The following is a 22837-nucleotide window of genomic DNA, read 5'->3' on the forward strand; positions in this document are numbered from 1 at the left end:
GGGAGCCTACATCCTGGGAACAAATCTTTACTCCTCACACTTCAGATAGAGCCCTAATATCCAGAATATACAAAGAACTCAAAAAATAGACAACAAGATAACAAATAACCCAATCAACAAATGTGCCAAGGACCTGAACAGACACTTCTCAGAGGAGGACATACAATCAATCAACAAGTACATGAAAAAATGCTCACCATCGCTAGCAGTCAGAGAAATGGAAATCAAAACCACCCTAAGATACCATCTCACTCCAGTAAGATTGGCAGCCATTACAAAGTCAAACAACAACAAGTGCTGGCGAGGATGTGGGGAAAAGGGTACACTTGTTCATTTTTGGTGGGACTGCAAATTGGTGCAGCCAATTTGGAAAGCAGTATGGAGATTTCTTGGAAAGCTGGGAATGGAACCACCATTTGACCCAGCTATTCCCCTTCTAGGTCTATTCCCTAAAGACCTTATAAGAGCATGCTACAGGGACACTACTACATCGATGTTCATAGCAGCACAATTCACAATAACAAGACTGTGGAAGCAACCTAGATGCCCTTCAATAGACGAATAGATAAACAAATGTGGAATTTATACACAATGGAGTATTACTCTGAATTAAAAAATGACACAATCATAGAATTTGGAGGGAAATGGATGGCATTAGAGCATATTATGCTAAGTGAAGCTAGCCAATCCCTAAAAAACAAATGCCAAATGTGTTCTTTGATATAAGGAGAGTAACTAAGAACAGAGTAGGGACGAAGAGCATGAGAAGAAGATTAACATTAAACAGGGATGAGAGGTGGGAGGGAAAGGGAGAGAGAAGGGAAATTGCATGGAAATGGAAGGAGACCCTCAGGGTTATACAAAATTACATACAAGAGGAAGTGAGGGGAAAGGGAAAAATCATACAAGGGGGAGAAATGAATTACAGTAGAGGGGGTAGAGAGAGAAGAGGGGTGGGGAGGGTAGGGGAGGGGGGATAGTAGAGGATAGGAAAGGCAGCAGAATACAACAGACACGAGTATGGCAATATGTAAATCAATGGAAGTGTAACTGATGTGATTCTGCAATCTGTATACGGGGTAAAAATGGTAGTTCATAACCCACTTGAATCAAAGTGTGAAATATGATATATCAAGAACTATGTAATGTTTTGAACGACCAACAATAAAATAAATAAATAAATAAATAAATGAATAAATAAATAAATAAGAAAATATATTAACAAAGATCTCAGGGAGCTTCCTATCATTCTCCTAGAATGCATGATTCGTTTCCCTCAGCTGGGTAGTGAGGGGTTCTATCCCACAATGTGTAGCTTGAACATTTTCACAGAAAATTCTGTTGCTTAGCTTTACCGGACACCTTTGCATAAATGAATAGTATACCTAAGCCACCTAGGGTTTGCTTTCTCTGAGGTATCCAATTTCCTTGGCCCAGATTTAGCCAAACATCTTTTGTCTTCATTAAATTATCAAAATTTACTGTAAAATTTCACAGATCTGTAAATCCAGGACCTGAAAAATATTACCTCTAGAAGTAAAATAATAATAATAATAATAATAATAATAATAATAATAATAATAAGTTAGATAATTTAAATTTGACTCACAATATTGTTGCCAGTTCTCATTGCCTCAGAGAAACTATTACTATATTCATGGGGTATTATGGGATGAATTAGTGAAAATTCTATAGGTTCATGAAAAAACACCAATTCAATGGCCATTTATTTACAATGAACACAAATAGCTATAGCAATACTCAAAGTAACATACTTACTTATATTTAGAACTTTCAATTTGATTCTGAAATTCTTCTTTCAAAAGTCACAACTTGTTCAATAGGTATTTAAAGTCTTGAAGAGATTGGCAGGTTAGCAAATTTCAGCAGATTAGCAAGAACAAAAAAAAAGCCCATTAAAAAAAAAAAAAAGAAGTGGGAGTGTGGTAGATTAAGGGTGTCCACAAAATCTCTGATGCTTTTTCTTTAGCAGTGCTAACAATTTTCTCTTCCCATGAAGTTAAGTGGGCTTGCAACTGTTTTGGCAAATGGAGTGTGGTAGAAGTTATGTTAATGCTGAATATAGTTCTATCTTTGAGATAACTGGCAATTTTCACCTTGATCTGTTGTTTTCATGAAAAAAATCTGACCTAAGCTTTCCTGTTGAAGGAACACATGAAGCAAATGGAGAAGGATACAGAGAAATAGAGAAAAAGGCCTTGTCAGCTCCCACCTATTCCATGACATCTATTGAATTAATCACAGCCAAGGTCTCAGACAAGTCTGGGGCAGAGTCAACTCCGACTTACAACACTTCTGTGGGTAAAATTAAAAAATTAATTGTTTTAAACCTTTAAATATTTTAGGTCCCGGAGTGTAATGCAGCAATAGTTAACAGAACCCTACACACTCCTTTATATTTCAACTCCATTAACATTTGATGATGTTACCAATTTCACAAATAGAAGTGAGAATAAAAATGATTTATTAGAGCTAGCATAAGCCAGCTCAGAGTAGAAGTTGCCTTTTCCACACAGTCTTTCATAAACTAAATGGGATAAGAGGGACCAAAGGTGGAGTTGAGACACAAGTATAGGAGAAGGGTCAGAATCAAGTTGTTTGCAAAATGAAAACAGACAGAAAAGTCAACATATCTGCTTAAAATATCTCTTTATACAATATGTCTGACTATTTGTAAATTCTGGAAATTACCACTCTTTCAAGGCCAGCTACCACTTGTAGGAACCTAGAAAGTAAGTAATATAATAATTGTTCTTGCCTATTAACTCTAGAAATACTTTTATAATGATGACTTCTATTCTTTTACTTAGTATGAGTTTGGTGCCAAGTAAATAAAAGAAAACAACATTTTGATGAATTCTTTGTATTTAACCTACATTATATCATATTGCTTCACATTAAAATTTGTCAAAATAGGGGCTGGGATATAGCTCTGTCAGAAGAGTGATTGCCTCACATGCACACTGCTCTGGGTTCAATCGCCAGCACCCCTCCCGCCCCCCCCCCCCCCCCGCAAATTTTGTCAAAATAAATATAAACAGTAAAATAAAATTTAAAAAGGAAAAAATTTTGGGAGTCATAATCTTTAATCATCAAAGGCTGAGGGAAAATTGACATGTTAATAAGATAGAGGACTTTTGAGAGTTTTTTTTTCATTCTGCCTTCAATTTTAGTAACATTTTCTAATAATACTTATCAATTTTACCAGATGATTTCTAAAACATCTATGGGGAAAGAGACTCTAGAACTCTTCAGATTAACTCCCAGTTATTTTATTTATGTTGATTAGTTGATTACAATGTCATTTATTTAATTGCTTATTTATCCTGTCTGTTTGAAGAAAAAGAAATTAGGACATACTTCCTAAAAATTATCCTAAAATCATATGTCTCTTAGTGTTCACTTTTCCAATAATGGAAGCCTGGTCTTATATTAAAATCTTCAAAATATAAAAGTATTATAATTTTATTCATCACATTTTGATGTGTTAATCTGGAGGGACCCTACAGCTAAACATACTGAAAAAATATACCCATCTACTCAGTGCATGGATAACATGGGCATATTTGTTTATTTGATTTCATACAAGATATATGAGAAAATGTACCAAATTAATTTTATCAACAGATATCCCATCAAATATTCAGCATTAAGATTATATGACTAATATCCCATTTGTTTAAATCTCCCCTATGCTAGCTGGAATGCATTTTAAAATACAATTAGACCATATTTTCTCTTTATCCAGTTATACATATTTTAACATATCCTGTTATACATATTTTAAATAATTTGAGAAACAATATATTTTCACATTTCAACTTCCTTATTGCCTGGTTGGTTATGTATATTTCAGAAGAGGTCACTAGATTTCTTCAAGTCAGAACCTCCTTCTGATTGCCCTATTCAAGGCACCCTTCACTTCCTTGTTCCTCAAAGTATAGATCAATGGATTTAGTGCAGGAGTGACTACAGTGTACATGATGGCAATGAGCCAGTCCATGTCCATGGAGCTCCCTGAGGTAGGGCGAATGTAGGTGAAGATAACAGGAGCATAGAGAAGAACAACCACCATGAAGTGGGAGGCACAGGTGGACAGTGCTCTATGAAGCATGCTGCAGGACTGGGTCTTGAGGAAGAGGTAGATGATAATGTAGAAGTAGGAGATAAGGGTCAGAAAGAAGGGGCCTATGGCAAGGGTCCCTATGACAGTGTTGAGTAGCCTCTGGTTGAGCTCAGTGTTCCCACAGGCCAACTCCAGCAATGGCTTAACATCACAGAAGAAGTGATGGATGTGGTTGGGACCACAGAAGTTCAAGTGAGATGTCATTATGGAGTGCAGCAAGGCATGGAAAAATCCAATGGCCCAGATGGTGATAGCCATGTGGGTGCAGAGCTGGGGATTCATGATGACAGTGTAATGAAGTGGTTTGCAGATAGCCACAAAGCGGTCAAATGCCATCACTGCCAGCAACAGGGACTCTGTGCTACCCAGGAAGTGGAAGAAATGAAGTTGGCTTATGCATCCCATGAAAGATATTGCTTTGTGTGTAGAGAGGAAGTTCTCCAGCATCTTTGGCAGTGTCACCATGGAGTAGCAGATATCTAGACATGACATGTTTCCCAGGAAGAAATACATAGGTGAGTGGAGTCTGGGATCAGAGATGACAATCATCAGGACGGCTCCATTCCCAGCCACATTCACAAGGTAGATGGTGAGGAGAACAACAAAAAGAAAAGGCTTCAATTCTTGAATGTCTGTCAATCCCAGAAGAAGAAATTCAGTGACTAAAGTTGATTCAGCATCACTTAAAAGGAAAAGAAAAGACAGAGTAATTTCTGCAAATCTATCTCTAATGAGAATCAGTCTTTCTAGCCCAGGATTTTCTTGCCAAGACAAAAATTAGTTGTTTTACATAACAACTGCCTTAGATTGTGTAGTTTTTGGCCATCAGACTATCAAATATTAAAGGTGACTATTCATTTGAACTGTGGCACAACCAGTTTTTAAACTTATTACATTTGTCATTGATTTTGTTTTTCTCTTAGGGATTCAAGACAGGTTTTCAGCCTACCATCTTCTCTGGCTGTGAACATCTACATTCTGATTCAACTCTCCTTTCATCTTCTAAGTATCACTAACAAGGAACAATTTTTAAAATATTTCACCAGGCTGCTATCTCTGGAGTAGTCAGAAGACACCTGGAGGATGTGAACTTGAGAAAAATAGATAAAGATGAACTCGTTATAACCATAAAGTCTTTAAAGACTTTTCTTATTTAAAGAAGGAAAGCTGTTTAACAAATTATAGTTGCACTTATTCATCTGAGTGTAATCAGGGTTAGAGACATCCTCTCTGAGACCTCTTTCTGACCCTCATCTTTGGAAACATCAAGGATCCCTATTGGAATTGGAAACATGACCACATACATGAGGCTGTATCACTACTACATCTGCTGATAGGTTTAGTATTTTCCTATTATCTGAGCCATTAAATATTTTCAAAATACAATCCCAAATTACTTATTTCCTGACAAATTTGGCATTATTATACTTCTATTCTTTGGTTGCCTTGAGACTTTTAAAAAATCCTTTCCTAGGTTCCGGAATCTCTGTATAAGAAAAATTGTTCCTTTGATGGAGTCAAGAATTCATCCTTTCTTTTACCAATACTGAACTCTTCTCAAAATGTCCATGATTTCAATACCCTTGAATTTCTGTCTTATTTTATCCTAAAGTTCTCCTAAAGTCCTATTTTCTCCTAAAGAAGGGCAACCTTTTTTCAGTTAATTTGAAGAATTGAAAAAATAGTCTTTATTTTTTTCACTGCATGTAAAACTCTGAGGAATTGCAACTAAGCTAATTGTTTTTTATTATTATTATTAGTTTTTCAAAACATTACAAAGCTCTTGACATATCATATTAACTAAGCTAATTGTAAGAAGGTTTAATATCTGACCAAAATTGCACAGTTTACTTAAAGGCAGAAAACTATTTGAATGGTTATTTTCTCCATTATTTGCAAAGTACGTGCAATTATCTGTCTCCTTGAGGTACATGAGCAAAAGTAGCCAAATTGTGTGAAGTAACTTTCTCTTTGTTCTTTTCATTTAAAGATTTGGTGGATTAGCTCTTGAGTAGTAGAAGGAAAGAAGCAAACATTCATGGGAAATGTAGAAATGGGAGGTATTGAGAGGATTATGAGAACTATAGGGAAGTTTGTAGGGTGCTTCCTACAAAAGGGTTTCATTTAAGGTTTCTAAAATCATTGATGGGAGAAGAAAATAATTTTATGACTAGAGTAAACAAAATTAACAAACATGGGAAAACCTGCAAGAGAGTACTGGGATTCTAAGCTTTAAATCTGGAAGACATTTTAAGAAAGGAGGAAACCAGTTCTATATCCTGAGCGTTGGGTTTTAGTAATAGCAAGCAGATCAGTCAAAACAAGTTTGTATTCTGTTTCATTCTCTTACCTGGTTTAATGTTCAGAAGCACAGCTAAGAAAGTTTTTCAGATTTATATTCCCAGCAATTATAAAAGTTGAAAAGTATTTGAAATGATAGTCCATATTGTGATTGTGGCATAAGGTTTTCACCTTCAGAAATCTCTCTCTCTCTGTGTCTTTCAGAAATTCTGCTGGTACTTTAATGAGACACAGCTCCCTAGACATAAATGTCCTGAGAGAGCATGTCCCCTGGTGATGAGCAGTAATGTTCTAATAAACAGGAGACTGCTCCATACCAACAATTTGAGGGAGCAGCCTTGGGGAATTGTATATATATATTTTTCAATCTTTCTATTTTCTTTCCTTAGGTTTATTTCTTAGTTTTAGAACCAGGCACAGCACAGGTCTTAAGGGCCTAATATGCTTTCATGAAGTTCCTTTCATTTTCTCAGAAAAAGTATGCGTTTTTTTTTTTTTTCTTATCTTGGTAACTTCCCTGGAAAATATTCTGGTTCATACATTGGAAAGAAATTAGCAATAAAAATTAAGGAACTGTTGGCAGTTGTGCCCATTTGACTGGTACAGAAAGGTGATTACATCTAATATTCTACTCATTTATTATTGTGGTTTTATGAATAGCAAAGAAAGAGGAATGGAAAGAGGTGATTTGATTTTGTTCTTCCTAAATCTGACTCTTCACTGTTGGTGACAACACTATATTATTTTTTTCTTTTTCCAAAAAGTGCATTTGTCTCATGGGGAATAAATCCTGGTCTTTTCAATGTGAATTCTTCCCTACTTGTGACATCTTTTAGGTTAAAAACCTGGGAACCTCTCTGAATTATCCAAAGGATAAATCTATGTTTGATCTGCCATTTATCCAAAGATTCTACTGTTATCCCTGCCATTTACTTTGTCCATCTTTTTATTGAGTTTTTATTCTTATTTCTCATAGGAGTTTATTACATATTCATCACATTAACCATTCATTATTTTATAAATTACAAGTGTAATGCAGATAAATAACATGTATTTTGTGCTCAATAAAGTTATTGTTCTGAGTTCTTTAGATGCATTTGCTTATTAAATTCTCAAAAACATCCTGTGGAAGAAGTATTCAAATAATTTCTCTTTTACCATAAGAAAACAAAGGTTCAAAAGACATAGGTTAATAGCCCCATTTACTGCAATAATTATGAAGCTAGTATTCCAACTGAAGCTCTTTAGTTCTAGAGACTGCAGCTATGCCATCTCCATCTTTTCAAGTTGTGACAAACTTAGTTTTACCTATGAGTTGACTGGAAATCCACAATTTTGATGAAGTTCTTGACAAGCAATTTTTCTTTAAGTTTTATCTTTTGGAAGTCTTGTTTACATACTCTTTCTCAAGTCAAAGTGAATTTATTTTAACATTTCTTTTATTATACAGCAAGCTTTGTCGGCTTATGTGCTGTGCAGTCCCACAGGACACTGCTCTCAGAAGGGTCCTATGCTTGGTTTAGTGCTTTGTGGTCACTATCTTGAAATTCTTAACATTTTTTTTTTAGAAAATAAGGGAACCCACATTTTTATTTAGCAGTGAGTCCCATTCATAAGTAATTCGTCTCATTTACTAGATATATAGTTCTATACTTGCTACTTTGGATCACAGTATTTTAGAAGTTACATTTGCATGTACTGTGAGTTGATCAGACAGAATTGGCTCTATATTTTGTGGCTATTTTTGCCACAGATTTTTGAGATATCTATCTATCTATCTATTTATCTATCTTGCCCAATAAGTTTATTGTCTTTATCTGAAAAAATCTTCATAGAAAAGCTATTGTTTTGTTTAGCTCTCAGCAGCCTGTTCTTGAGCTCTGAGGAAGCTTGCCTTCTTTTGAGCTACATAATCTTTCTTCTGGGAAAGGGACATTTCAGAATGGTTCCACCTTTTCTTTTTAACTTCTCTTTTGGGATTCTCTTTATAGACTGGATTCTCTCCTATAGCAGCATGGGCTTTCTTATACATATCTTTTATCATGTCAGGGGTAACATTGTTCTTTATATACTTAGAGAATTGTTTCTTGTAAGCACCTTTATCTTCTTTAGATAATGCAACATTCTGACCCATGATGTGCTTCCAATATACTTCTGCATTGAATTTCTTGCTTTCAGAATCATAAACAAGGAATTGTTTGGAATAGACAAGCCCTTCAGGGCCCCACAAATTTTATTGCCAGTTGTAGTTCTGGCAAAGCCTGAATCCAAATAGCATGGGAGGCACCAGGTTGACCATCAGTGCTTTTCACATTGTATGCATCTCCAGTCACCTCCACTTGGCCTTCATAGATCTTGTCCATGCAAACCTATTGAGAAGCCTGTGGGCCAGCAGCAAGCCAGTATAATATGATACAGCATAATTCATTGGACCTACTTTCACACCATATTTTGGTAGTTCATAGGCATATGCTGCACAGACTATCATATCCCCTTCTATGTGGGCATTAGAAAAATATGGCAAATGATATCTCTGTTAGTTACATGAACTATCATCCTGTGTTTGGGTGTGTTGTACTGATTTTTGTCCTGCATCACCAAGTGTTTACAAGCATGGGAGTCAGTTTTTCCCTCTCATCTTCTAAATTTCACTTGTTACTCTTAAAGTAGGCCTTATTCTTCTTTAAGATTTTTCAATTTGTTCTTTTTAGTTATATATGACAGTAGAATGTATTTTGACATATTATACATACATGGAGTATAACTTCCCATTCTCTCAGTTGTACATGATGTGGAGTTACACTGTGTGTTCATATATGAACACAGGAAAGTTATGCCTGATTCATTCTACTGTCTTTCCCATTCCCATCTGCCTTCTATTTTCCTCACACACCCTTCCCCATCCAATCTGGTGACTACCCCCTCCTCCTACCTATTGTGAGTCAGCATCTTTATATCAGAGAGAACATTCAGCCTTTGGTTTTGGGGGATTGGTCTATTTCACTTAGGATGACGATCTTCAGTTCCATTGGTTTATCAGCAAATGCCATAATTTCATTCTTATTTATGGCAGAATAATGTTCCATTGTGCATATGTACCACATTTTTATCCATTCATCTGTTGATTGGCAATTGGGTTGGTTCCATAGCTTAGCTATTATGAATTGAGCTATATAAGCATTGACATAGCCGCATCACTATAGTATGCTGATTTTAAGTCCTTTGAGTGTAGACTGAGGAGTGGGATAGCTGGGTCAAATAGTGGTTCCATTCAAAGTTTTCTGAGTTATCTCCATACTGCTTTCCATAGTGGTTGCATCAACTTTCAGTCCTACCAGCAATGTATAAGTGTACCTTTCCCCCTCATCCTCCCCAACACTTATTGTTTTTTGTGTTCTTGATAACTGCCATTCTGACTGGAGTGAGATGAAATCTCAGTTTAATTTCTCCAATTGCTAGAGAAGGTGAACATTTTTTCATATATTTGTTTGCCAATTGTATTTCTTCATTTCACTTTTGTGAAGTGTCTATCCAGTTCCTTTAATCATTTATTGATTGGGTTATTTGTGGGGTTTTTTTTTTGGTACTGTTTGAGTTCTTTTTATATCATGGAGATTAATGCTCTACTGAGGTGTGTGTGGCAAAGTTTTTCTCCCATCCTGTAGGCTCTGTCTTCACATTCTTTATTGTTTCCTTTTCTGTGAAGACTTTTTTGTTTGATACCATCCCATTTGTTGATACTTGATTTTACTTCTTAGGTTTTAGTACTCTTGTTGCGGAATTTGGTTCCTAAGCCAACATGATAGTGATTTGGGCCTTTAATGTAGGCCTTATTCTTGACAACTTTAACAACCCCCATCCTGTGGAACAGAGACCCACATCTGTGGCTTGATACAGATCTCTCACTATACAATATTCTGAGACATTCTAAAAATACATGGTCTGTTCCTAAGCTTTTAAATTATTTCCACTGACCAAGCTGTATCTTAGTTACTAGAACTTTATTCTGTTCTGTTAGAACAGATATTAGAACATGTTGTAGCTTAGGTCTGATCTTTTCTTTTGTAAATGCATTGAGGAATTTTTATAGCTCATTTCCAAAACAATTTCAATGTTACAAATAATTTTCTTTATAGTAGATAAATCTGAGGCCTGGGTAGAATATTCTGCATATGTCTGATCCTTATTCATTTTGAGATATTAACAGATTAGCAGACATATTATTTGTAAACATTGTCTCTAAATTTATAAGTTACCTTTTCCCTTTATTTCATTTTTGATATGTTTTTTAGTTTGATGTTTTCCTAGTTTTTTGGGGGTGGGAACTGGGGATTGAACTTAGTGGCACTCAACCACTGAGTCACATTCCCAGCCCTATTATGTATTTTATTTAGAGACAGGGTCTCACTGAGTTGCTTAGCCTATAGCTGAGGCTGCCTTTACATTTGGGAACCTCCTGTCTCAACCTCCCAAGCTGCTGGGATTAGCCACTGTGCCTTGCAGTTCTACTTTTTTATTTGCTTTATTGCCCATGTTTTTGGTGTCATCGTTGAAAATTTCTGACAATATCAATGTCAAGAAGAATTTCTTTCTTCTAGGAATTTTAAAGGTTTCATGCCTCCTGTTTAAATCATCATTTCCAGTCTAATAAGTGTCCAGTCCATTTTCTTCCTTTCATGTGGCTATCCAGTTTTCCCAACATCATTTACTGAAGAGACTATTCATTTCCCTTTGTTTATTCTTGGCATCCTTGTTGAAGTTGGACTTAGTGTATACATTTGCACTTATTTATTTAGGAAACCAGAGATTGAACTCAGGGACACTGGATCACTGAGCCACATCTCCAGACCTATTTTTTTGTATTTTATTTGGAGACAGGGTCTCCAAATTGCTTAGTATCTCACTTTTTCTGGGGCTGGCTTTGAACTCACAATCCTCCTGCCTCAGCTTCCTGAACTGCTGGGATTACAGGTGTGTGCCACCATGCCTGGCTGCATTTATAATTTATTCAAAATATCAACTCTTAGATTTGTTGATTTTATCCTGTGCTTTTCTTTTTGATTTATTTTTACTCACTTTTTATTATTTTGGCAATTGGCAGAAATAATAACTTTTTTTCTAGTTTTTTGAACTGTAAAGTTAGACTATTTAATATCTTTTTATATTTTTTACTTTAGACTTTATTTTCAATTGACAAATGAAAATTGTGCATATTTATGTTGAGCAACAGATGTTTTCAAATAAGTGTACATAATGGGTGGCTTAATTCAACTAATTAACATTTATTTATTTATTAATTTATTTATTAATTTTTATGGTGAGATCACTTTGAATCTCCATTTAGTGATTTTCAAGTGTATAATACATTGTTATTAACTATAGTCTCCATATTGTACTATAGAACTCTTGAACTTATTCTTCCTACTTGAAATTTGTGTTCTTTGGCATTTCCCCAGTCACCTCCCAGTGATTCCTATCCCCAGGTAAGCATGTGCTATGTTTCCAAATATGAGTATGATCATTCAGTATTTGCCTTTTGTGCCTGGTTTATTTCACTTTGCATAGCATCTTCTAGATTCAGCCATGTTGTCATAATTAAGAGTTTAAAAAAAAATTTAAGGTGAGTGGTATTCTATTGTGTATATATATGCTATATTTTCTTAGGCGTTCATCTACTGATAAATTTAGGTTGATTCCATTTCTTGGTTATTGTGAACTCATCAATGAACATGTGAGTGTAGATATATCTCTTTGAAATAAATTTTGTTTCCTTTGGGCATATACTTATTAGTCGAATTGCAGGATTGAATGGTAGTCTTAGTTTTTATATTTGAAGAGCCTCCACACTATTTTCCATAGTGGCTATTCTGATTTACATTCCTACTAACAGTGTACAAGGGTTCCTCTTTCTCACCATACTTTCCAACATTTTAATTTTTCTTCTTTTGGATAATAGCAGTTCTAACATTCTAAGTATGGAGTGATATCTCATTGTGGTTTCAAGTTGCATTTTTGTTATGATTAGTGACATTGAACAATTTTATCTTTGAGAAATGTCTATTCTGGTACTTTGATACTTTTTAAAGAATATTATTTATTTTCTTACTATTGTGTTTCTTCTATGTTTTAGATATTAACATTTTATCAAATGTTCAGACATTTCCCCCTGTTATATTGTTATATTTCTCTTCACTCTGCTTATTACTTTCTTTGCTGTGCATAATTTTTTAGTTTGATATAGTTTCACTTGTATTTTTATTTTTTGTTTTTGTTGCCTGTGCTTTTCGGGGCCATATTAAAAAAAATTCATTGCCCAAATCAGTATCATTTCCCTTCTTCCTTTCTCCTAATTATTTTATAGGTTCATGTCTTACTTTAAAGTTCCCAATCATTTCAGCTCATTTTCATATACCTGGTGAGAAAAAAGTTTATTTTCTTTGTTTTGCATGACTATTTCCAATTTTTCCCACATCATTTATTGATGAGACCATTCTTTTTTTCCATTTTGTGTTCTTGGCATCTTTGTAAACAATCAATTGATTGTAAGTGTATGGATTTGTTTTTGGATTCTCCATTCCACCCCTTTGGTCTATGTGTCAGTTTTAATTCTAGTATCATGATATTTTGAAAATCTATTTTACTTTCACAGATTAACAACAAAGAGAAATTTTGTTTCAGGATGAATCATAACTCAGGTTTCACTCATTCTTTTTTTTTTTAATTAATTGTTTATTTAGTTTTTTTTCGGCCGACACAACATCTTTGTTTGTATGTGGTGCTGAGGATTGAACCTGGGCCGCATGCATGCCAGGTGAGCGCGCGACCACTTGAGCCACATCCCCAGCCCTCAATCTTTTTTTTTTTTTAATAACACATTTATTTTATTTATTTATTTTTATGTAGTGCTAAAGATTAAACCCACGGCCTCGTGCATACTAGATGGACACTCTGCCACTAAGCCACAACCCCAGCCCATCACTCATTTTTAATGAATCTTTGAACTAACGTTGATGCTGAAAAAAGTTAAGTATTAAGTGATAGCAATTCTGTATATATAGCATTATTTTGGTGACATGAAATCTTTATTTTGAACCATTTCTTAAAGGAGTTGATAAATTTCCAATTCTCTCTCTTCTTTTATGTTCAATATCAGTCTATTTCTTCCTCCACTACTCTCTCTTTCCCAGAAAAATCTGTTTGGACAGTTCTTTTAAGCATAAAAATTGTATATATTTTTTTGAATCCAGGGCTGATCTACCACTGAGCAACATCCATAGCCCTTTTAATTTTTTAGAAAATTTATTTTTTTATTTTTTGGTACTGGGGATTTAACCCAGAGGTGCTTTACCAACAAGTCACATCCAAAGATTTCCCCCACCCCCACTTCCCTTTTTGAGAAAAAGGAAAAGAAAGGTTTATTGTTTTCATAGCAAAAGAAGCAAGGAGGATTCCAGCACAGAAGCTGTGGTTCTGCCCATCTAGGGGAACAGGAGGTTTTTAGATAGGCTACATTCCATGTGTTTTCTGTCTGGAGTTGTAATTTTCTTGTTAATTTAGGAGATGTTAATTTCTGGGATCTTTGTTGCCATCTTCAAAGTCTGAATTACTTAATTCCTGTGGTGGGTGTGTGCTCAAGGACAGATAAATCTGCCTAAAATGGGTAGAAAGATTATCATGTTTCCCCTGATATTAGGGAGGGGGAGAGATTAGGGAGGAGTAGGGAGAGAGGAAGAGAAAGAAACATGTCTTTTAAAAAATAAGTTTCAGTAGCAGAACAGCAATGATTAATTCAAACCATAAAGTGGACCACTGTCCCATTCCCCCATTGTCAATTTCTACATTCCATTTCTATGGAAAATTGTTGACAACATCTCCAAGCTGCTTCCTGTTGAGAGAGGTTGAAGTTGTGGGGGAAGTGAACAGAAATCCTTATTCTCTCTCAGGTTTGGTGTGGACAGTTAAGGATATTTAACATTAGGGCTTTCCAGAGGTCCATGGTGACAGTTGGTGAGTAACTTGACAAGGCATGTTTAGGGCACGGATCATGTTAAAACAACAATAAACAAGACATGAAAACATTACTTTTTTTGTAAACAAGTAGCACAAAAGCAATTAATATTTCAGTCTCTGAAAATCATGAATACAGTCACCCATGAACTTTATCAGTGAAAAACACATTGATTTTATCTGTGTAGGGGGTTAAGAAGGTTTGGAGGTCTATGAGATCAGGCTAAAATTAACTCAAGACAAACTTGTGATTCTAGAGTCCTTTGTGGTCATTATCATTAGGCACTCCCACACAATAATCCTTCCTTTATAGCCTCCAGCTTTACTTACTTTTGGTAGGACTGACTCAAGTGTACATCTTAAGTTACATTAAAAAATGTCTTTCCTTTTAAATGTCCATGTAGACTCTCCTGCCACGTGTTTGAGACCAAGCTGGTTAAAACTGACCTTGTTTTTATTTATTCTTAAGAGCAGCTGAGATTCCTCAGAGATCACTCTTGGAGACCTGTGGGAAGTCTTTTGGTTCCTTTCCTTTTTCAGTGGTGCCACCTGCCAGTATGGATCAGTGTCTTGTTGACTATACATGGCTTATCTTGGAAGCATGAGAGATATTTACGTCTCCAATGACCCTCCTCTTTGCAGAATGTGCACTGGTTGGCTTCCTGTTCTCTAGGGTCCTCTTGATTTCTCCAGTCAGCAGATCAGGTGATTCACTGGAGTTTCAGGGCCCTTAGAGGAGACCCATTGTTCTCTGGGTCCTGTCTGACCTTAGAGAACAAGGGCCAACATATTGGCTCCTTTTTCCTTGGCCCTTTTACTTCCTTGACTTTGGTCTTCCAGTTTTTGGTTTTAAACATCCAGCAAGCCAGTTTCAGTCTTAATGTAAGAGTAATGGGTTATAACTTCAATATCTATCATTTTAGAGTTATCCCTTCCATTTAACTGGAGTAAATATTGTACTGGAAGTCAGCATTATATCCTATCTGTCCTACAGGTGTTGGTTTATTGTATCTATGATAGTAGAAGTAAATGTGATTCCATTTTGTTTTATGACTTCATCCTGTAAAACAGCCATGCCAAGTAGAAGGGTCATAACCAGGGAAAAATGTTCTTTTCCTTTTTACTATAGAAACCTTTAAGAACACAGAACTATCTAATGGGACATTGTTTCTGTAACTAGGATATCAGGGCTCTGTTTCTGTAACTGGGGTGATTGGGCTAACTGTGATTGGCTAAGCATCCCTCTGCTTGACTGCACTCTCCTGTTTCTGTAACCTGGCTTGCTTGCATTGGCTAGACCCCCAAACATCCCTTTTGTGGTTTTCAGGCTTATAAGGAGGGCCCTTGCAATTGTTTGGGATGATCAGGGGAACAGTTTTATGTTCTGGTCAGCCGCCACCGGTGTGCTTCAATAAAGGCTTGATTTGTTTATACGTGAGTGGTCTGGAAGTCAGTTTATGAAACCCCAGGACAAAGCTTTAACTATAACATATCAAATCAATTCAGGTTATTCTGTTAGAATTAGTACTTCTATAAAACAAAAGCTTTAACTATAACATATCAAATCAATTCAGGTTATTCTGTTAGAAGTAGTACTTCTATAAAACACTATCAGGCAACAGTTATAAAGTTTTACAAAGAAAACCCACTAATGTCTATTTAGCCTTTACAAAGACTCATATATTTAACACTTAATTATATACAACTTTTACTTTTTTTTTGTACCAGGGATTAAACCCAGGGGCACTTGGCCACTAAGCCACATCCCCAGCCCTATTTTGTATTTTATTTAGTGACATGGCCTCATTGAGTTGCTTAGTGCTTCATTTTTGCTGAGGCTGGCTTTGAACTCGTGATCCTCCTGTCTCAGCCTCCCAATCTGCTGGGATTACAAGCATGTGCTACTGCACCTGGCAAGTTTTACTTTTCTTTCTTTCTTTTTAATATATATTTTTTTTGATTGTACATGGACACAATACCTTTATTTTATTTATTTATTTGTATGTGGTGTTGAGGATCGAACTCAGTGCCTCACATGTGCTAAGCAAATGCTCTTCCACTGAGACCTAGCCCCAGCCCCAAGTTTTACTGCTTTTAAAACACTTTTACAAGCCTAAATACCTTTTACAATTTACCTAAACCTTTACATAAGTTTTCTATTATATTCCCTGTTTACTTTGAGATCACAGTAATTTTTATAACAAAAAATTTATCTTTTGAAAACAACTTTAAAAAAGCTTAATTCTAGCCTACTTCAGAGCCATCTTAACATAGGGAAGAACAGGAGGCTTAACTCAGGTGAGGCTGACCTTTTGACAAATCTTAAAAAGTGTTTTATTTCTGAATCTGATCTTTGCTCCCTTATAAAATATCATTCTACAAAGTTCTCATGTATTATTTCCCGAGTCTAGCTGAACATCAGTTAACATAATACAACATTATATCTGAAACAGCCAGAGAGGTTAGGAGAGCTCTTAACTTCCCTTTTGTGGAAAAGGTGGCAGAATGTTTTCATGTTCCCCATTGTCAACCTTTGAACAAATCAGGCTCTACTTATTATCTTCCAAAAATAACATTTAAATTTTCATCCCAGTGCAAACAGTAACACAAGTTTTATATATAACTTATTGATAACAGGTTTTCTTTATTTAGTTAAAAAACCTTAAATGACCAAAAAAAAAATAAAAAAGAAAAAAGAAAGAGAAAAAAAATTAGCAGCCACATTTGTTATTGCTATATAAATTTGAAGGAGACTATTGCTACAGACAATTTTATATTGAAAAACACCAACTTGGAAAAGTGTTCTATTAAGCTTTATATTTAACTAAGTTTAACTTTTAAAGTAAAATTTAGAATCCATAGGGTATGGTAACCATAATCACAGGTCTACATGGGTGAGCAGTATTAACAAAAATCAAAGAATAACCTTGAATCTCTTGTACATTTAGAAAACAGTGTTAACAAACAGAAATAGACTTAGTCAAGGCCAACAGATATAAGACAGAGCCCTTTTTATTTATATCTAAATATGTATGTATTTATTTATATCTGTTGGCAGAGACTGCCATCAAAACAGGGGTTGACTGTAGTTTCTGTTTTATTCTTTTTTTTTTTTTTTTTGATGTAGTTGTTCATCCTGCCAGGACCCACACACATTTAGTTTGATGGGATACTGTCATAACCAGAATTGCTCTCCTCCAATGACAGATATTCCCTGGCCAAATGCAGGGTCCTGTCAGATCTTAAAAGTGGAGACTATTTCTGTCCCCAGGTCATAAACTAACAGTGCTGGAACTTACTGCCATGTCCTTTGTGGTCAGTAGCCTCCACCCTCCTATGTGCAAAAGGGGTTGAAAGAGTAGAGGCCAGATTCTCTTTGCCCTCTGCCAACTTTTTTTCAGGTCAGGCAGCTTTCCTGGGATTTTTTCCCCAGCCCTGGGCTGGTGTCCTCTTGTCCTTGCACACCAGAGGCAGTGCCTTTTTGTGCCTTCAACTTAATGCCTTAAGACTCCTTATCATGCAACTTCACAAATGCCTATACATGGAGAATCTCTTCCATATACTTTACCTCTGGTAGACAAAGTCCAAATGTAAGATTGTATAATAATCCAGAAAACAATTCAAAGCCACATCTTTCTCTTAGATAGGAGTATGAGGAAGAGATAGGAGGGCTTAGGGAGCCAGGGCAAGGTGGTGAGTGAGGAGGTTGGAGGCAGGGCCAGAACAAAGGTGCATGGAGAGGGTCTTCTGATGAGGTCAACTTCCTGCTTTAGGAAAGTGCTGGTAGACACAAGCAGGGGACCTAATCAGACAGATACTTTTTGTACTCATGTTCCTCAACTGGGGATCCAATAGAAAAGCTAAAACAGATATGTGGACAGAGGAGGCACCCAATAAATAATAGTGAGAAGAGTGTGGACAGGGGAGAAGATAAGGAAATGAGGAAATTCCATAGACCATAAAAAGAATGAGCCCCCAACTCACCAATTGGATCTCAAGCTCTGGAGTCTCTTCTCTTTGGAGATGTCTATATCTGTATCTCTGTCACTTTTGCAATGAATCTATTTCTTGCTTGCTATCTCTGTGTCCTGGTCTTCAATTATTTGGTAAATGGAGACAACAAACCCAGAACCCTTAGATGGTAACAGTTATACCCAATAGGTGGCCTATTCAGCCAAGATCTCTCTTCTCAAGAGACTACCTACCAGTAAGATCAATGCAGCATGGCCCATGTCTTAAAAGGCCAATAACTGATACAAAAACCAGAGTCAGACAGAGGATCACTGAAGCCATGGTTGACAGAAATGTGGTTAAATAGAGAGACCTGCATAAACAAATTTCTTCTGCTTAGTTTACCTTTGAGAGCTCAACTCCAAGTGCCAGATTGTACAAAAGGAAACACACAACCAGAAAGGATCTCAAAAACCATGGCCAACAAATGGGAATCTTTAAAACAGAGAGAGCAGCCAAGATCTTTCCCAAGGGGCTATCTATAGGATCAACACAGTATTGCCCATATCATAAAAGGGACAGCAACAGACACAAACAAAAACATAGATAGACACTAGAGAGAATTCCCAAACCCAAGGTCAGCAAACAGATGAGAACCCAGAACAGACCTGAAGGGTGTAAAAATACCTAGGTTCTTGAGTCCTGCTCAACCATGACTCCTACACCAGTGGAACCACAGATGCCTCCACAAGGAGGGACCAGATGTTCCCACAAAGAGGAGCCAGATGCGTGGAATCAGGAGTCTGAGTGTGCACACTGGGGAACTTACCTGGTGCCTAAGCGTGTCTAAGCGTGACTTCACTAAGTCAGTTTCCTTTTTCTCAAAGAAGACCAAGAGAGAGCAACCTGTACCTTTTAGGGAGAAAAGGCTGGAGTTCCCCAAAGTAAAAGGAGCTGTGGCAGCTGCTGGGATAGTCCCCCAGTTCCTCCCTTTATTCACAGGAATAGCTCCTCTTGTTCAACCTGAGGCAAACTCACACAGTCTCCTAACTCATAGGCAGTCAGCTCTCTACGTGTTTGGAAGTGGGATTTTTTGGACAGCCAGGTCTTCCCAAGAAAGCCAAAGTGAAGGCAGCTCTCAGGCCCCATCTGATGTGTCAAATTCGTTACTGAAAGTTTGATCATCATCCCTGATAGCAATTTAATAATGAGGACACAGTATTGAGAAAAAGGAAAAAGGTTTATTGTTTTGCTAGCAAAGGAGAAGCTCAGAGACTCCAGTCTCAGAGGCTGTGGTTCTACATAGTCCCCACCCTCTTAAGTTTTGAGCCAGCATTTAACTAACTTTCAGAGGCTGGCCTCAAACTTGCCATTCTCCTGTCTCAGCCTCCCAAGTCACTGGAGTACAAGTATATAATACGAATTCTATGTTGAATAAAAGGTTAACTAAAGGACCCACCACCTTCCAGTATTTCACCAAAATGACAAACACAGGGGGAAAGAGAGGCACTTGATATATGTTCTCTAGACCTTTTATAAATCATGGAACTGTTCCTTTGGCTACATATATGTGAATTTACAAGAAGGGTTATATTGTAGATGGCAAGTGAATGTGTATTGTTCAGAAGGGACTGCTACAGTGTTACCCAGCACACTGTTGGTGCTGTTGTGAACAAACAAGTTAAGGGCAAGATTATTGCTTAGAGAAATAATATGATTGTTGAGCATATTAAGCCCTCTAAGTCAAGGTAATTTCCTGAAATGTGTGAAGGAAAATTATCAGAAAAAGAGGGAAACCAAGAAAAAGTTCCCTGTGTTCAACTGCAGCATCAGCCCACCCTGTCCAGAGAGGCACACTTTGGAAATCCAGTGGGAAGGAGACTGAGCTGCTAGAAATGAGTCTCATTTAATTTATGGTATAACAGGTATAAAAAAGCCAATTGAGGCTGAAAAAATGTTAGGTAAAATGTTTGGTTAAAATATAATGAATACATAGAAAATATTAAGAGTTTTTACATTTTTCTGGGTATTGGAATATAACTTTGGTTTTCATATTTATTGTTTGAAGTTATGAGATTTTGAATTGTTTAGGTAATTATAATACTCATTAAGCATTTGGTTATCCTAATCCACCAATAAAAATTTAATTTGAATATGAGTAGTTATAATTATGAATGTCAAATTACATTTTATGAACAGAGAAATGCAAGGTTTACAGAAGTACTTCCTTAGTTACCTTATCAATCTTTTCTGACTGCACATCATGTTTTTCTTTTTGCAATTTTTTTATCATCCACTTACTCTTTACTATATTCACCTAGAATTATTTATATGTATTTAAAAGATTCTTCAGAATCAATCTCTGTTAAAACTTTTATTTTATTTAATGAAGTGACATCCAATAATAACATGTTGCAAGTATCTAAAGTTCATAAGGATCATAATATTTTGTAAGTAAAATATTGTGAATATTTGGAAAACAAGGCAGATTGTTAATTTTTTTAATTATCAAATTTTAAGTATCTCATTAGATAGAACAGATAAAATCTTTTTATTAAATATGAAGATAAACCATCTCATAAATTCTACAAATTTATAATATAAAAAATGGTATATAAATGGCAAAGGCAAACATTATTGTAAAGCTGCATTTACTTTTGTGAAACTTAAATATTCAGACTTAGTAATAATACTTAAAATTGTTTTTGCATTGTCTTAGAGTACAGATTTAGATCTAAAATATTTATTAAAAGAGTCGGACTGTCATTTTATGCTGATAAAATATGCATAAGAGAGTTACCTAAGTTAACTTATCAATACTTCACTGTCTATCAGTATTAAATCTTCTGTCTCATCTCTGAAGCTTCCTCTGTGAGTGAGAAAGAGCAGAAAATTTTCTGGTTGTACATAATCTCAGATGCTCCTGCTCAAAGAAAAAGAATAAAATATCCCCCAATAAGGCAAATTGTTAGATAATGATGTTTTCTATTAGGCCTTCTCACTTTTAAATAAACTACAGACATCCACTGCCTATAATGCTATCAAATGTGAGCCCTAAAAAGGAACAGGAATCATTCTCAGATAAATTTAAACTTCTGAAGTTATGATCCAAATCCTACCTTCACAAGGTGTAGGATTTCCTTTTATGATAAAAAAATGTATTTGTCATAACCATGTCAGTCATGTTGTTGGTCATTAGAGTAGTGACACTAAGATTTATTTACACATACACATTCCATACACATTGGTTCACCTACAAATATTTATTTATTTATAAAACTCTTATATGAAGTACTGCAAAAAGAAGATGCATACATTTCTTGAAAGGAGGATAAGAAGGACTTAAAGTAGCTAAGGTCAGGATGTCATTAAGGAAAATTCCCCACCTAGAATATTTAAAGTTATGCTCCTTGTAGATGAAAAAAGAAACTATAATTAGATAAAACCTACAAGTCCCCAAAGTCTGAGAGAATGCTTGGGTGTGTTTTGCATTTCTCCCTAACTTGGGTCTCTTGCCAGCAACCTTTTTATTGCCCACTTAAATTCTTTGTTTCTCAAGGTATAGATCAAAGGATTAAGTGAGGGTGTCACCACAGTATAGAAAAGGGTGAGGAATTTTCTGTGATTCTGTGTGTACTTGCTCTTGGGTTGTATATACACAGAAATTATAGTCCCAAAGAACAAAACCACAACAATCAGGTGAGATCCACAGGTCCCAAAAGCTTTCTTCCTGCCTTCAGTGGATTTTATCCTCAGCATACTCCTAACAATGCAGCCATAGGAGACCAGGATAAGCCCCAGAGGTATAACCACATAGAGGACAGTAGCTATGGAGAGCTCATTTTCCAAGAAGGTTGTTTCCACACAAGCAATTTTAATCAGTGCAGGCTCCTCACACATAAAATCATCCACTCTGTGGTGGCTGCAGAGAGGCAGCTGGAAAACAAGGGTGGTCTGAACTGTGGACTCCACAAAACCACTGGTCCAGGCCACAGCTGCTAGTTGCTGGAGAAGTTTTGGGTGCATGATAACACCATAGTGGAGTGGTCGACAGATAGCATTGAAACGGTCATAGGCCATAACAGTCAGGAGGACACACTCTGTGGAGCCCAATCCCAGAGCAATGTATAACTGGATCACACAACCAGTGTAACTGATGGTCTTCTCAGGGCCCTTGAGATTCCAAAGCATCTGGGGGACAATACTGGTAGTAAAACAGAGGTCCAGGAAGGAGAGATTGGAGAGGAAGAAATACATGGGGGTGTGGAGTTTGGGATTCAAGTATGAAACAAGTATGATCGCTGTGTTCCCCAGCAGTGTCAAAATGTAGGTAACAGAGATGACCAGAAAAAGAACCATCTCCAACTGTGGCTGATCAGAGAATCCCAGTAAAATAAAGCCTGCTGGGTTGCTAAAATTGAACCCCTTCAT

At 36.2% G+C, this 22837-nt stretch overlaps 2 protein-coding genes and 1 pseudogene across 3 annotated transcripts in view; all 3 read right to left on the reverse strand.

The window, feature by feature from the left end:
• The window catches only part of LOC308650362 (uncharacterized protein), a gene marked incomplete at both ends in the record, with an annotated part of 32784 nt that extends 27638 nt beyond the window's left edge, over positions 1-5146 (reverse strand). Inside the window, 2 exons of the mRNA XM_081296417.1 lie at positions 3909-4829; positions 5097-5146. Coding sequence (XP_081152543.1) covers positions 3909-4829; positions 5097-5146 — 971 coding nt within the window. The remainder of the gene's footprint in view (positions 1-3908; positions 4830-5096) is intronic.
• Positions 5147-8300: 3154 nt separating this feature from the next.
• On the reverse strand, positions 8301-9123 carry LOC308649874 (large ribosomal subunit protein uL18-like; annotated as a pseudogene). The gene has a single exon. The product of its transcript is annotated as a large ribosomal subunit protein uL18-like (transcript).
• A 12781-nt stretch (positions 9124-21904) lies between these two features.
• LOC308649854 (olfactory receptor 2G3-like) lies at positions 21905-22837 on the reverse strand (the record flags this gene model as incomplete). Its single annotated transcript, XM_081295703.1, has 1 exon — positions 21905-22837. One exon carries the CDS (start codon positions 22835-22837, stop codon positions 21905-21907), a length of 933 nt encoding a protein of 310 aa, XP_081151829.1.

Source organism: Spermophilus citellus (assembly GCF_964194105.1).
Source record: "Spermophilus citellus genome assembly, chromosome: 5".
NCBI classification, from domain to species: Eukaryota; Metazoa; Chordata; class Mammalia; order Rodentia; family Sciuridae; genus Spermophilus; species Spermophilus citellus.